Here is a 14001-nt window from a genome sequence, read left to right as displayed (position 1 = left end):
ATGCAAGTTAGTGTTTGCAGCAATGGGCCTTTCATGTGCAAACTGTTTCAAACTACACTATTCTGAAGATAAATGATCTACACCATATTTTATCAAAATCTCATCAATTGAAGCTGATAAGCCAGTCTATATTATAGTTCCAGCATACCCATTTTTTGCTTTGCCTTCTGTCTCATACTGGTCAACTTCACACATAAAGGTGTTGCTGATGTGTTTTTTCTTCAGTACTGTATTCTGTTCCCCTTGTGGCTTTTTTCTCAGTCAAGTGTTGCTTATGTGCACAAGGCTGAGGTGTTAAGTTTGCTCGTATTTGACCTTTTACCACATCTATTTTGTATTTAAAAAAAGAGAGAGAGATTTCATTTTTCAAATGTACTTAATATTTTAATAGTATAGAATTTATCAGTATTCCTCTATCCGGCATTTTAAAAATTCAAGGAGACTTTTTGAGTTTTTTCCTACAATTACATTTTTCATCACCAAGTTAAGAAAATATTCCAAAAAATCTCCCAGTCAAATATCTAAGATTACATTTACTGTGTTTCAAAATACTGATGCTTCAAAGATGACCAGCCTGTAGCACCTCAAAAACAACTGAAGAAAAACTAGTCACTTGTGTTAGTTTTTCTGCATTATACATAAAGCATTTTTATATGTTACTCACTGAAATTGTCTACTCGTGTGTGCATGTGTAGTATTTCCCTCAATCAGGAGCTTTACAAGGCATGTGTGTGTTAATTTGGCACTATCAGTTATGATAACCTACAAGTAGAAAACAAAAGGAGAATAACATCCAATTAGAGTAAGTGGCAATATACATTTTTGCTTATGAATGCAGGAAATGTATATAATGGATTAATTTTCTAATCAAGTGACTGCTGAATTTGACTGCATTGGATGATGTCTCTCTCTCTTTCTTATAAAAGATATAACAAGATCACAACTCGGATGGAAATTCCTACAGTGCCTACTATAAGGAGGCACATTCCTAGAACTGGATCATTTAGATCAAGGTTACTTATTTTACTGTGGCTTGGGTTAATAATGATTTCAGATGATTCAAGTCAGCAGGTCCTGATGATCTCCACCCCAGAGTGCTGGGGGAATTGGCAGAGGTCATTGCGGGACCCCTGGCACAGCATTACGTGCATTTGTGGTACTCTGAGGTGCCGGAGGACTAGAAAAGGCCCAGTGTGGTCCCTTTTCAAAAAAGGGAGGAAGGAGAATCCAGGAAACTACAGGCCCGTTAGTCTTACCTTGGTCCTGGGGAAGCTCTTTGAGAAAATTATCCAGGAGCATATCTGCGAAGGACCAGCAGGGGAGATCACGCTTAGAGGCAACCAGGTTCATTCGAGGCAGGTCCTGTCAGGCCAACCTGGTGGTCTTCTACGACCAGGTCACAAAATCCTTGCATGCAGGTGTCATGGTGGATGTAGTCTTTCTGGACCTTAGGAAGGTGTTTGACACTGTCTCTCACCCCATTTTCATTAAGAAATTAAGCAACTGTGGCATCGATGCCTACACAGTCAGATGGGTCACAAATTGGCTAGAGAACCATGCCCAGAGAGTGGTGGTGGATGGGTCTTTTTCGACCTGGAAGGATGTGGGCAGTGGGGTCCCCCAGGGCTCGGTCCTCGGGCCTACACTGTTCAACATCTTCATCAGTGACTTGGACGAGGGGGTGAAAAGCGCCTTGTTCAAATTTGCGGCTGTCACTAAAATGTGGGGAGAAGTGGGCACACTGGAGGAGAAGGACAGGCTGCAGCTAGATCTAGACAGGTTACAGGGGTGAGCAGATGAGAACAGGATGGGATTTAACACTGACAAGTGCAAGGTATTACACCTGGGGAGGAAGAACCAGCAGCATACCTACAGGCTGGGGAACTCCCTTCTCGTCAGTGCAGAAGCAGAAAAGGATCTTGGTGTTATCATTGATTCCAAGATGAATATGGGCTGCCAATGTGAGGACGCGGTCAGTAGGGCCAGCCGCACCTTGTCATGCATCCATAGATTCATCACGAGCAGGTCCAAGGAGGTGATCCTCCCCCTCTGTGACATTGGTCAAGCTGCAATTGAAATATTGCGTCCAGTTCTGGGCACCGCACTTCAAGAGGGATGTGGCCAGCATCGAGAGGGTCCAGAGGAGGACCACTTACATGATCAGGGGGCAGCAAGGCAGTCCCTACGAGTGGAGGCTGCGGGACCTGAACCTATTCAGTCTCCACAAGAGAAGGCTGAGAGGGGATCTGGTGGCCATCTACAAACTGGCCAAGGGGGAACAGCAGGCTGTGGGAGAGTCCCTGGTCCCCCGAGCACTACCAGGAGTAATGAGGAATAATTGACCATAAGTTGATCAAGAGTAGATTCAGGCTAGATATCAGGAGGCGCTACTTCACTGTCAGGGCGGCTAGGATCTGGAACCAACTTCCAAGGGAAGTGGTGCTCGCTCCTACGCTGGGGGTCTTCAAAAAGAGGCTAGATAATCACCTAGCCATGGTTGTTTGACCCCAGCATTCTTTCCTGCCCATGGCAGGGGGTCGGACTTGATAATCTGCTCAGGTCCCTTCCGACCCTACCAACTATGAAACTAAGATAATCTGAAAGTTGGCTGCTAGTCTGTAAAATGGGTTAGCAACTTCAGTCAAGTACCTACTACGTAAATGCTTGCTGAAATTGTAGTTACAGTACTGACCACCTTTTCCGTATGCAAGTGCGTATACTGAAATGAACTAAACCACATATATTCAACGCTGGCTTATTAATCCAGTGTCACTGTAGAAACTGAAAATTGTCCATGACAGGTTTTTGGTGTATTGTTTGCCAACTTACAACTACCCACATGATGTACTCGTTTTCTGACGTAAGTTTTCAGGGTTGCTTGTCTGGCTTATTATACACATGTGGTAATGCACAATTCCCTTCTTCCCTCTGGTGAATAAAAACTTGTTTCAGGAGCATGTTGTGCAGTTGATAATGAATCATTGTATCCAAAGATACAGGAAGCAGCATTATTGATTGGTCTGTTAGACTGCATAGACTTTTGCTACTGTTGCTTTCTAGACTTTTTTTTTTTATTAATAATTATTACATAAAGGCATGTGGGCTTAAGACTGGAAAACTGCAAGAGGAGAGACAAAAAAATTAGATGTACCCTGCACGGTTTATCAACATTATTTGTTTATGGAACACTATCCTAATGCACCTGCAGTGCTACCATGTGGAGGAACATTGACTTGAGCCAGGTTTTGGATTATTCAAGGGAGAATCAGTTTGCCTCAAAAGTTGTTAGTGCAGTCATCATCTCTTTTAAACATGAGTTGGTTTCAAGGGTCATGAAAATGAGGCACTTGAAGAATAGGTATACACTATCCTCATTAACAAATGTCTCATTATTCCACATCAGACAGCAGTTGAGGAAGTAAGCCATTGCTTACAAAAGCTTGCACATCTCTGACCGTGTATAAGGTGCAAGTCTACCTGCCCAGTTATTCCATGACTATCTCGAAGGTTTTCCCAGTGTATATTTGAGGGCACACTTTTGACTTGAGTCATAATTTGGATAAGTAAAATAGTGAAGTAAAGGTGACTAGACTGTGAATTTATATAGCTAAAACTAGGCCACTAACAAAGAATTCAGTTCCCATAAGAATCACTATCTCTTTTCCCAGTAGTGTTGAATACATGCTTAGTTCATTTTAGTATAGGCAGTTTTATATGGAAAAGTTTGGTACGATATGGAATATCTTTGAAGAAATGGTAATAATAATGGTAATAATAAGTACTGTGCTGGTGTAAAGAGATTCTTCTCTCCACCTACTATGGTACTTTTAAGTTTTTTGTTTTTTCAAACATGCAAGTTATTTAAATCTGTAACAGCAGCCCTCTTCTTTTATGCTGTCCATTTCCCTAATATCTGTAGAACTCAGAAGTATTTGCTATTTTAATTATTGCAGGATGCTTGTGTACTCCATTAATCTGTCAGTGACCTATGTTATCTGGTGAACAAACTTGCCTCAGCCCATAGCCTCCTGAAGCACTTTTTGGAAATCCTTTCATCCATGATAGTAGACATGACATGAAAGAAAACGTGTTTTCTGATGCTTTGCCATACCTTTTTCCAGGAGAAGGCAGAACCACGGCAAATTTTAAGATGAAAGAAAATATAATGCTGTAGCTCCTGATACGAACAGAGGTCATTCTGATCTCTTTAGACATCCACCCTAGGAAGCGGTGTGAGTTGATGTGATTCTGAAGTGTAGAAGCAGAAATGAGAGTGGCTGTCAGTAGACCAAGTCTGCCCTTGTACAGAGTTTTTACTTGGCTGATAGCTTGTCAGATCTTGTCCACAAAAGGCATTGTCGTTTTTACTAGCTGGTTCTTGATGATGCAGTGGTTATGAGGAAATATGTTTCTCTTTTGTAGCTCTGTCTGCAGAAAGTCTCACTTTCTCCTCAGGTATTCCAGCGACATGATTCTGAGCTGACCAAATTAAAGCAGACTGTTACTGACTGAACATTGCAGCAGAGGCTTTGGTCAACTTGCAGTTGCTTCCACTTCTTGGATACCTTTTTAATTCTAACAATTCCTTCAGTGCAAGCATTCTAGTAGTAGGTTACACAGTCAAAACAGAGCAAAATCGTTAGGGCAGAGGCTGTATTTGAGTTTGTAGAACATGATATAACAAGGTATCAGTTCTAAACTGGGTCTCTTGCCATTAATTCAAAGTAAGTGTGTGTGTGTGTGCGTGTGTGTGTGTGAAACGTGTGTGTGTGTGTGTGTGTGTGTGAGAAACCTACTACACTAGTAGGGCATGGTTGTCCATATGGCTACATCCCAGCCCTCATTATTCTTAGGAGTTGTGTTACTGAGATGTTAAAGAACTTTTAATTTGAATATTACATGTATTGAATCTGCAATCTTCATTAAGCAGTTCTAACTCGAGCTGCCAGCTGGCTGCAAAATATTCCTCCCTTCCACTCAAGGGGGCTGTACTGTTCCACACTGGTGTAAATAGCTATGCTACTGCTATAGCTAGCTGTCAAAGTTCAGTTGAACTAGTTCATTCCAACTTTTTTACACTTGTGTATGAATTAAGTGTCTCATTTGCCTCAATGTTTTAGCAATTCTAATATCTACAGTATCTGGGGCAGTGTAATGGTGGTTGTTCTTCCTTGTGCCCATGGATGAACTCAAAAGCTGCTTTTTACACTGTGGGCACAAAGGGAGCAAGTCACAGAATCCATATCTTTCAGATTTGACTAACCAGCCATTGGGAAATGCTTTTAACTGAAACTTGCAAATAAATTGCCATTTAATGACCTTCCTTGGCAGGGTGAGGCTACATCCCTTTGCTGTGGTTATAAGCTACATTTTGTACTCAGAATTCATAGCTAGAGTATGAAACTGCCTCTCAGGTATGGATTTCTTATAACTGGGAGACTCCAGCAGAAACAATTGCTAATCCTCATTGAATTTGTAGTGAAATGTGAGAGAGAACACTGCCTGCTCTGAGCACTGTAGTTCCTCTGGTCCCATGTTGTCCACAACGTAGCTAGTCCCTTTCCCACACATTTTTTCAGAGTGTACTGAATGTTACCTGGAGTGGTAGGCCAGGCTTGCAGTCTGTTGCTATATTTCCAGCAGGTAGGCTACCTCTCAACATGAACAATCCAACCTGTGAGCACTAAGCCAGGAAAAGGGAGATGTTTCTTGGACTCTGCAAGAGTTCAAAGCCTGGCAGCAGGAGGATGCAATTTACTAAACACAACAGCAACATGAGAAGCAAGATTTCCTGTAGTTGGGCAATATTCTGGATTTCTCTCAATCTATATCTCTGGGGCAACACTTCTAGTAGCCTTGGCAAACCACTTGAGCTCGATTAGGCCCCCCAGTGCAACTGTGGGAATTGGTTAGCTTCCCCGAGTAATATACTGAGAGAGTGCTATTTCAAGTGCTAGGGTGAAACTTTCAAAAATGTATTTAAAGAGTCAACGTTGTGTTCATTAATTAGTGAATGCTCAAGAGAGATGGTCCTAAAAACATGCCAGTTGAAAATACCTACCCTTTTTACTAGATAGTGTAATATATCTAGATATACCCTTTTGATACCCTTAGAAATAGCCAACATTTTCTAATTTTATGCAGCTCTTTAAAGAATAAAGTTTGTTTGTCTTCTCTCTCCAGCTGCCTCTTGTACACCAGTACAGTGTGTTGAAGACCTGGAGAAGGACCTCACAAAGTTATGTTTGACTTCTTCTGGGGCATTCTACAAAAAAACCTCTCCTTCACAAAATGACAAAGTACTCTGCAATGCCATAGCTTCCCCTCTGCCAAGAGGTATAAACATGTTGTCTGAAAGGGAAAATCTCCAATCATGGACAGATGAGAACACCATCCCAGCTGGCGTTACAGCGTTTCAGGAACACAATTCGTATGGAAAGAGCTCTCTGGAAGATAATTCCTGGGTATTCCCAAGCCCGCCAAAACCTAGTGAGACTGTGTTTTGGGAAACAAAAAACAAAGCATCTTTGTCAAACTATCCAGTAGATTACCTGGATCGGTGTAACCAAAACTGCCTGCACAAGAGCTAAGTGGCTTGTAGAAGGAATTGAGGCTGGTTCTGAATAGGCACCTGACTGCTGGAACTTTTGAAAGAGCAAAGCAGTTAGGTAAAAGGTGGAAGTATGTTGTATGTTTTTGTTTTTTGTTTTGTCTTATTCCAAGACAAGTTCTGGTCTCTCACTGCTGTAAATCATTATTGAAGGCAGTGCAGGTGTCAGCAAATCAGAATTGGACTCAAAAGTTCTCATGTATGGAAAATATCACACCCTTGCAAAGCATTATGCAGACTTAAGAATTTAATTCTTGGAATAAAATTAAGTAATTCAGCTCTGTACTTCAGTGTGCTGTATGTACATAATACTGCTTGTAAAAGCATTTGGTTTCCTCTGCTAGAAACGTCTTCTAAAAGCTGTGAGCTTACTTTGGTGATCTTTCTGATTGGATTGCTCAAGCAAAGATTAAAATTGGAATTCTCTCCCCTCTGGTCTAGGAACAGGCACTGCCAGGAAGAAAATGTGAGGTATCTTTCTCAAAGTAATGTTTTTTTTATTTGTACCATATAAAAAACAAAAATTCCTAGGATTTCCTGTTTTAGATGGTCGTATCATAAGTATGTAAATACCATAATTAGATGCTGCTGAAAGTTGCAATTCATGGATCTCTATTTTTTGTTTTCTCAGTTCAGACCAAGAATGAAATGTATTCTATGCACAATAGTGCCTGCTGCAAAATCACCGTAACAAAATGACAGTGATTGTTATGTGCCTCCTTTGCACATCACTGAAATCTTCTCTTTTTAACTGCTTGGTTTCTAAAGCTACTACTAACCCTTTTTTTAAAACACTGAGAAGCCTTAATTTGAGCAATTTTAACTATTGCTTAAAATAACAATTATTAAGCCACACAACTTAGTTTTTAATCTTTAAAGAAAATGAAAATCTTTCAAATTATAGCTACCTGCTTTATATAGACTGTTATGTGTCCAAGTAAGGATGTATTTGGGTGACTGATATGAAAACTTCTTTTCCTTTAAATCAGGAACTTCAAAGCAGATGCAAGTTACAGCATTTTTCTAAAGCTGCCTGGTTTCGTAGAGCTGGCTGAGAGTGAAGTGGCTAGCATGTATAATAATCAGAATAAACATGCTATGTCAGGTTATTTCAGATTTCAAAGGAATTTGGCATGATAAAATGATTAACGCCATTGTTTTATGATTGTTCCCTGCCTAAAACTGAGCAGAAGTATTGAAATTCACGGTCCCAGCTTGAGGTCAGTGTAAGAAACTGTGATTTATTTTTTTTTAACAGGTTAATACCAAAACATTAAAAATTAGCTGTCAATGCACAGGGAAAAGCTATGACTCCTTAAAGATCCATTGTTAGTGCCCAAGTATATGATATAACTTGAGTAATACTTGACCAGTATGGCTCTAAACTCTCCCCCTGTGGATTAAATGTTCCATATGATGCCCATCTCCTTCTTCCCTATTGTCAATCAAAACTGAAAGAATGTCTTTCAGATACCTTCTACTGTATTAGTGAACAGCATACATAAATAATGTCTACCATTCACCAGATACTGTTTTTATCTTTCTATTATCTTGCTCACATATACTGGCTTGTCCGTGATTAATGGAAATGGTGTCAGATGCTGGAATTTATTCTGACCAATGAACATAGCTGACTCAAGGGAGTACAATCTCTTGCAAAGTAATAGAACAAAACCCAATATGCATAAAACAAATCCAAGTCACTAGGCTTTAGCTGATAGAACCAACTACCTGTGTAATAACAGAGCAGCAGAAACCATTTCTCATGTGGCTGCATAGATTCTATTGTATCTAGTTCTAATGTAGCTTACTGGGTTTTTCTTTCGTTATACTTTTTTTTTGGCATTTTGGGTAAGTAATGCAGACACCAACTTGATTTAACATAACTTGACATAAGAATGAAGGAAACCTGTTGTGTAACATTTGTAATAAATTAATTTTTGCTTGAAACAGGCTTCACTTCAAAATCTCTATTAGACTCTGGCAGTCCAGCTGGTTCCTTTGTTGCTATTTGATTTTTTTTTTATTTTTTTTTTAATTCGTATAGCAGAAAGGTCATTAAAATGTAGAGGATTAAAAGTAGTTTCTTGGCTTTTATAAAATGTGTATATATTTTCGACATGTTGTTCTGCACTGAGAGTGGGTACTCATCCTGGCTGCCCAGAAGTAGAGGACCTGGGTGGCTTCTTGTTTACAGCACATGCATGCATACTCTCCCTCTGTGGTTTTTTGTTTTTGTGTTTTTTTTTTTTTTGTTTATTTCATTTTAAAACCACTTCCCAGTCTTGCTTTGCTTTTTATTTTGTATGTATATCCAGGCTGCACTTCAACACAAAGAGCCCGCGTTCTTCATGCTTAGAATTTCCTGTGCCTTGTCTTTTGCTGTAAGTATGTGCTATCTTCTGCTGCTGATTTCCTGAGCCAAGAGAGAGAATAGTGAGGGGGAAATGGCACTTGCTGAGAGGGACTTCTGGAGAAAAAACTGCTGACAGTGGCCATGCCATAACCCTAGTAAAGGGTGTCCCTAGGTTTAGAGTCATTTGGGAGCTAACTCATTTCTGAAGTGTCAATGCTTTCGTTGGACTGAAGTCTCCAATCATAGTTTCATCAAATCTTGACTTAAGAGAAAAGCCATTTAACTCTTGTTTTTTTGTGGCTTACAATGCTTTTCCATTTTCAAAAATCAAAGCTGCTCATAGCAATACCCACAAAGTATACACTGATGTTTTAGAAAGACTATAGCCATAGTCTACGGAGGAAAGGGGGATGGAAACAAGTCACTCAGTTTGATCAGTGAGTCATAGCCAGAAATCCCCAAAAGAAAACAGCAAGCAGAAAAGATTCTGTTGCAAATAGGTAAGTTCCATGAAAACTTAATTTAATTTGTTTGGAAAACTTCATCTGCTGCAGGCATCTCATCAGTCCTTGTACCCTGCCAAGTATTAATCCTCCTCTGTGCAGGTATTAGGAATATTGATGTTCTTGGAAAATCTGCCAGTATTCTGATATAAGCATGGCTTGCTGCTTTGTGTATAAGGCAAGTTGACACTGTATTGAATATTTTGGAGGTTGGTTATTTCCAGTGCCTTTGTTAATAACTCTTGCACTGTATAAACTTTGCTGCATCAAATTTAAATTCTAAAAGTTAAAAGAAGTCCTTTGTGCTGAGTCTTCCTGTTCATAGTGTGGTTCTGCAATAATGAAAAGTGAAACTAATCGTGATTGTTGCATGAAATATCCATGCCAAGGAGGAAAAAAGTGAAGCATGAATCTTGGCTCTATCTAATGTGCTGTCCTGAATAGATTCTTCTCACCTTTTCTAACTATAAAGTACTCCATTGTGCTTGTTTCAACAACAGATTAGAAAAATCAGCCTTGTATCACTGCACCTATCGCTTAGTTTTTATTTGGTACCAATTTTTACAAACAGTATAACTCACACCCTATCCCACAGATGTACAGGAAGAAAATGTTTTATTCCAAAAAGCTGACTTGTGGGGTTTTTGTTGAGGACTCCTACACACTTGACTGTTTAATACTCGTACTATCTTGCACACCTAATAAAATCACTTGTGGAATGAATTATTCCTTAATTTGAAAGCATTTAGGTGGACAAGTAATGCAGGATTTTGCACTTAAGTAATTTTCTAATATTATCCTAACTGAATAAATGTCACTTCCAATTGCAATGAAACTTGATCAAAACCTCACCACTTCAAAGATGACTGTAGGTGTATCAGTAAATGTAAATAGTAAAAGATATTTCTTAAGGAGAACATATTGGGCTATGAAAAGTATGAAATCTCTTCTGCCTGTTCATTTTTTCTAGAGGTGGCAGAGAGAGTAGGTGGTAGAGTTGTTGTTTAGGGCAGGGGTCAGCAAACTGTATTGTGGAGCCACTGGATCTGTCCAACAAAGCTGGAAGGCTTTGTAAATGCCAATGGCTTTCAACCCATGGTGTGTAGACCCCTAGGGGGCTGTAGACTGTCTACGGAGTCCACAAAACATGACTATGTTCAATTAAAAGTATGTGAGCACCCACACTTACAATTCAAGGGGGTCTACACCTCCATCCAACATTTTTTTAGGGGTCTGCAAATGAAAAAGGTTGCAAATTACTGGCCTGTGCCCATACCAGGCAACTTCCAGCTGTACCCACAGCATTGCTACTTCCTTTTGTTCTTGCTCTGGTCTGATGCAGGCCATGTGCATCAAGAGAAGAGGGCTTTCCTTTACTTGGGCCAGGGAACTAGAAATTATGCCTGTGCTGCCACCACTTCCCTCAGCTTCCTAGCTGCAGCACAGGTGTAGCTTCCAGTCTGTGGAGGGCTGCAACAGGGCTAGGCAACTAGAAAGTGTCTTCATGCTCCCACCACTTTTTCCTGCTGGTCTCCCACCTACTACCAACTGCAGTGTGAGCTCAGATTCCAGCAGTACCTCCACAGCATCTGGAGAGGAGGGAGAGAAGCAGTAATTTGTAGATATGACCCTGGAACAATTGCCTGCCAGCTGGAAGCTGTGCACATGCTGCATCTGGGGAGCAGGAGTTTGGCAAGTGGTGCAGCAGTAGGCACAGCTCCCATCTGTGTGGCTCTGGGAGGGACACTGGGAAAGGCCCACCATTACAGCTGATGTGCAACTGAATCTGCCCTGCCTGCATTGGACCGGAGCCAGGTTGTTCTTGGTTCTCAGTCTGTAAAAAGGTGCCAGCCCCTACCTTAGCCTATACAATAAGATAGGCAGAAACATGTATTTACTCCATGCCAGAGTCTTGAAACAGCAGAGTGGCAGTGTTAGAAAGACAGTAATGTCCTTGGTGGTGATGATGGCGGAAAAGCCTCAGCACTGCTTTCTTTAAATTGTGAAGAGTGGAATCATGAAAGAGCATCAGTGATCTTAGATAAATGAATACCCACAGCATCACTGATACTCATCTCTAAAGTACCTAGAACCCTACAAAAGCACCTAAAATAGTGCTAGGCCACTTTTAACATGAACTTGCAAACTTATAATGGTGGGGCATAGCCACACAGGCTACTCACAAAGTTCCCTTAAGTTAAATTCTTAACAGAGATGGGAGGAAGGTCCCAACTTGTTTGGGGGGGGGGATCAATGGGAGTTAACTACCATTTACTCCTCTGCATACCTGCCCATCAGAGATATTTTGTCTTTAATAAAATTTATGCTTGACTTAAATAAAAATGTTTGTTCCTATACAGGAGGTGCTCTGTTTTGGTTTTGATGTGTGTCATTTCAACTAAATTCTGACAAAGATTTCTGTATGGAATTGAGGAGAGGAGCATACATCTAAGAGGTCTATTTTAGTCAGAAATGTGAATTCCTTGCATATCAGTCACACTAGTGCTATGAGACAGAGCCTGTGGTTAACTATGCAAATATAGAGGGGAAAAAAAGCACACTAGGTTACAATCTGGTCCTCAGGTTTAAGTTGACATAGTTGATCAAGTCAGTAGTGCAACATGTTTTTGTTTTTTGGGGTAGGGGGGTTATGTTTTGTTTGTTTCATTTTTTTAACCAGTTTTACCACATCCAAAAAAAAAACCCAATACTGACATTTACCATAGGCCTGCATTAAAAATAAATAAATAAAATAAAACACCCAAATTAGAAATGAAAATCACTGTAAACATTGTCTAAGTGAAAACTAGCAAAGACAGTTTAGTAACCAACTCCAGATTCCCACCTCCTTGCAAGGTCATGTTTTAAAGGTCTTTGGGCCTGATTCTCATTTAAATTATCGTAGTTTAACTATCTATTCAGATGCTTCAAAATTACTGATCTGTATGTGGTGATTAGAATTAGTTCCCTTTCTTGAGTCATGTGTCAAAAATGAGATTAGTTGACTCATTCACCATAGTCCTAATTTAAAACACTTTTAAGTGAGGATTTACATAGATGTATATATTCTACTGTACTTTACTAATGGCAACTGTTCACACTCCAAGTATGAAAAACAAATGGTATTCAGTGCAGCGTTTGTCTGGCAGATTCTAAAAAAAATTCGGTAAAGTAACTCGGTGCTCCCATCACCATTAACACTTCTTTCTCTGACACTACATCACAATTCAAAGGCTTTTTTTAATGCCAGCAGTATGTAAAATAGTTTGCTACACTGATTATAATCTCTAAAATTATTTGTTGTCAACTTCAGGCAGGCAAGATAGTGACCTAGGCAAAAACCAAGCCCATGACACTCACCAGTAAGTTTTAAAAGCTAATTTCATAGAATGATTTTTTGTTGTTTTTAAAATTAATAGCACTGTAACTTGAACAAGGAAAGCCAAGGACACAGCTATTCAGGCCCAAAAATGCCAAATTAAAGCTGTGTGTGCATCAAAAAGGTCCTTACCAGAATCAGGAGCATAGTTCAACTCATCCTAGATTCTGAATGAGACATGATACTTGGATATAATGTGCAACACATACAATGTCTGCCAGTGGCCTGATATGTGCATATTTTGGTCAGAACTAGCAAATTAACTTTCTACTTTGGTGGGACCAAATCTATTCGATTAATTACAGCCTTTCAAGACAAAAACACTAAAATCATTAGTAAGTAATGCATTATTCTGTGTAATCTTAAGATCGGCTAAAGGGGAGTGCAGTATCAGATACCTGACAGCACAGCCCACCAAAGATTTTAGTCTTTTCAGCTTCCAACCCCCCCTCCTTTGTTTAGTCATCCAACGGTGAAGTGGAATTTTAAAAAGATATTCTTTCAACACATTGTATATGTGGCATATTCTAAATTTCTTACTTAAAAAAGAGGCAGGAAAAAAAAAGAGTATCACTTTCTTTCCTGTCCTTTCACTAGATGCTTAAACTTACTGATGCATATATGTGGTTTGCTTGCTTACTACTATCCATAGTAATTTTGCAAGTGTGGTTGCTTAATTTTGATGCGTAGGTGATGATATTTACATAACTATAAACCCTAACATCTCTTTTGAATCAGCTAGAGACTGAAAGAAACATCTTGGTATTTTGCCCATTCAGAACCACCTCCCAAAAGAAATCTAGATGTGAACAACTGTTTGCTTGTTTTTCCACTTACTCTTAAGTTTATGGCAGCTATAGTAGTTACAGGCCATGTCATCATTCTCTTACAGCTCTGAGTGTTGAACTGAAAAATGAAAACAAGTGATCCTACCTGCTAGGAAGGATATTGCCATTCTCTGCCCCTTTACTGGGTAAGATGGCTTGACTATTCAGTCAATTATTACTCAGACTTCAAAAAAACCACTTACTGCTTCTTGTTCATTCATTTCCTCCTTACTAGTATCAAGTTTGCAGCACTGTCTCCCTGCTTTCTCTTTAAAGTATTCTATATTGCAGCTAATTTTTTGCCTCCTTTCTCTCCTCAACACCTC

The 14001-nt window shown here is 39.7% G+C and overlaps 1 protein-coding gene across 1 annotated transcript in view; it reads left to right on the top strand.

The window, feature by feature from the left end:
• The window catches only part of AZI2 (5-azacytidine induced 2), a 63374-nt gene extending 53613 nt beyond the window's left edge, over positions 1–9761 (top strand). The window contains exons 8-9 of the mRNA XM_019508784.1: positions 6184–6796; positions 6838–9761. Of these exons, the coding sequence (XP_019364329.1) occupies positions 6184–6590 (407 nt within the window). The 3' untranslated portion in view covers positions 6591–6796; positions 6838–9761. The remainder of the gene's footprint in view (positions 1–6183; positions 6797–6837) is intronic.
• The last annotated feature ends 4240 nt before the right edge of the window (positions 9762–14001 follow it).

Source organism: Gavialis gangeticus, unplaced genomic scaffold, assembly GCF_001723915.1.
Source record: "Gavialis gangeticus isolate Ggan-Ray unplaced genomic scaffold, GavGan_comp1, whole genome shotgun sequence".
NCBI classification, from domain to species: Eukaryota; Metazoa; Chordata; order Crocodylia; family Gavialidae; genus Gavialis; species Gavialis gangeticus.
The sequence above is the reverse complement of the archived record's forward strand: the minus strand, read 5'-3'. Positions and strand labels throughout refer to the sequence as shown.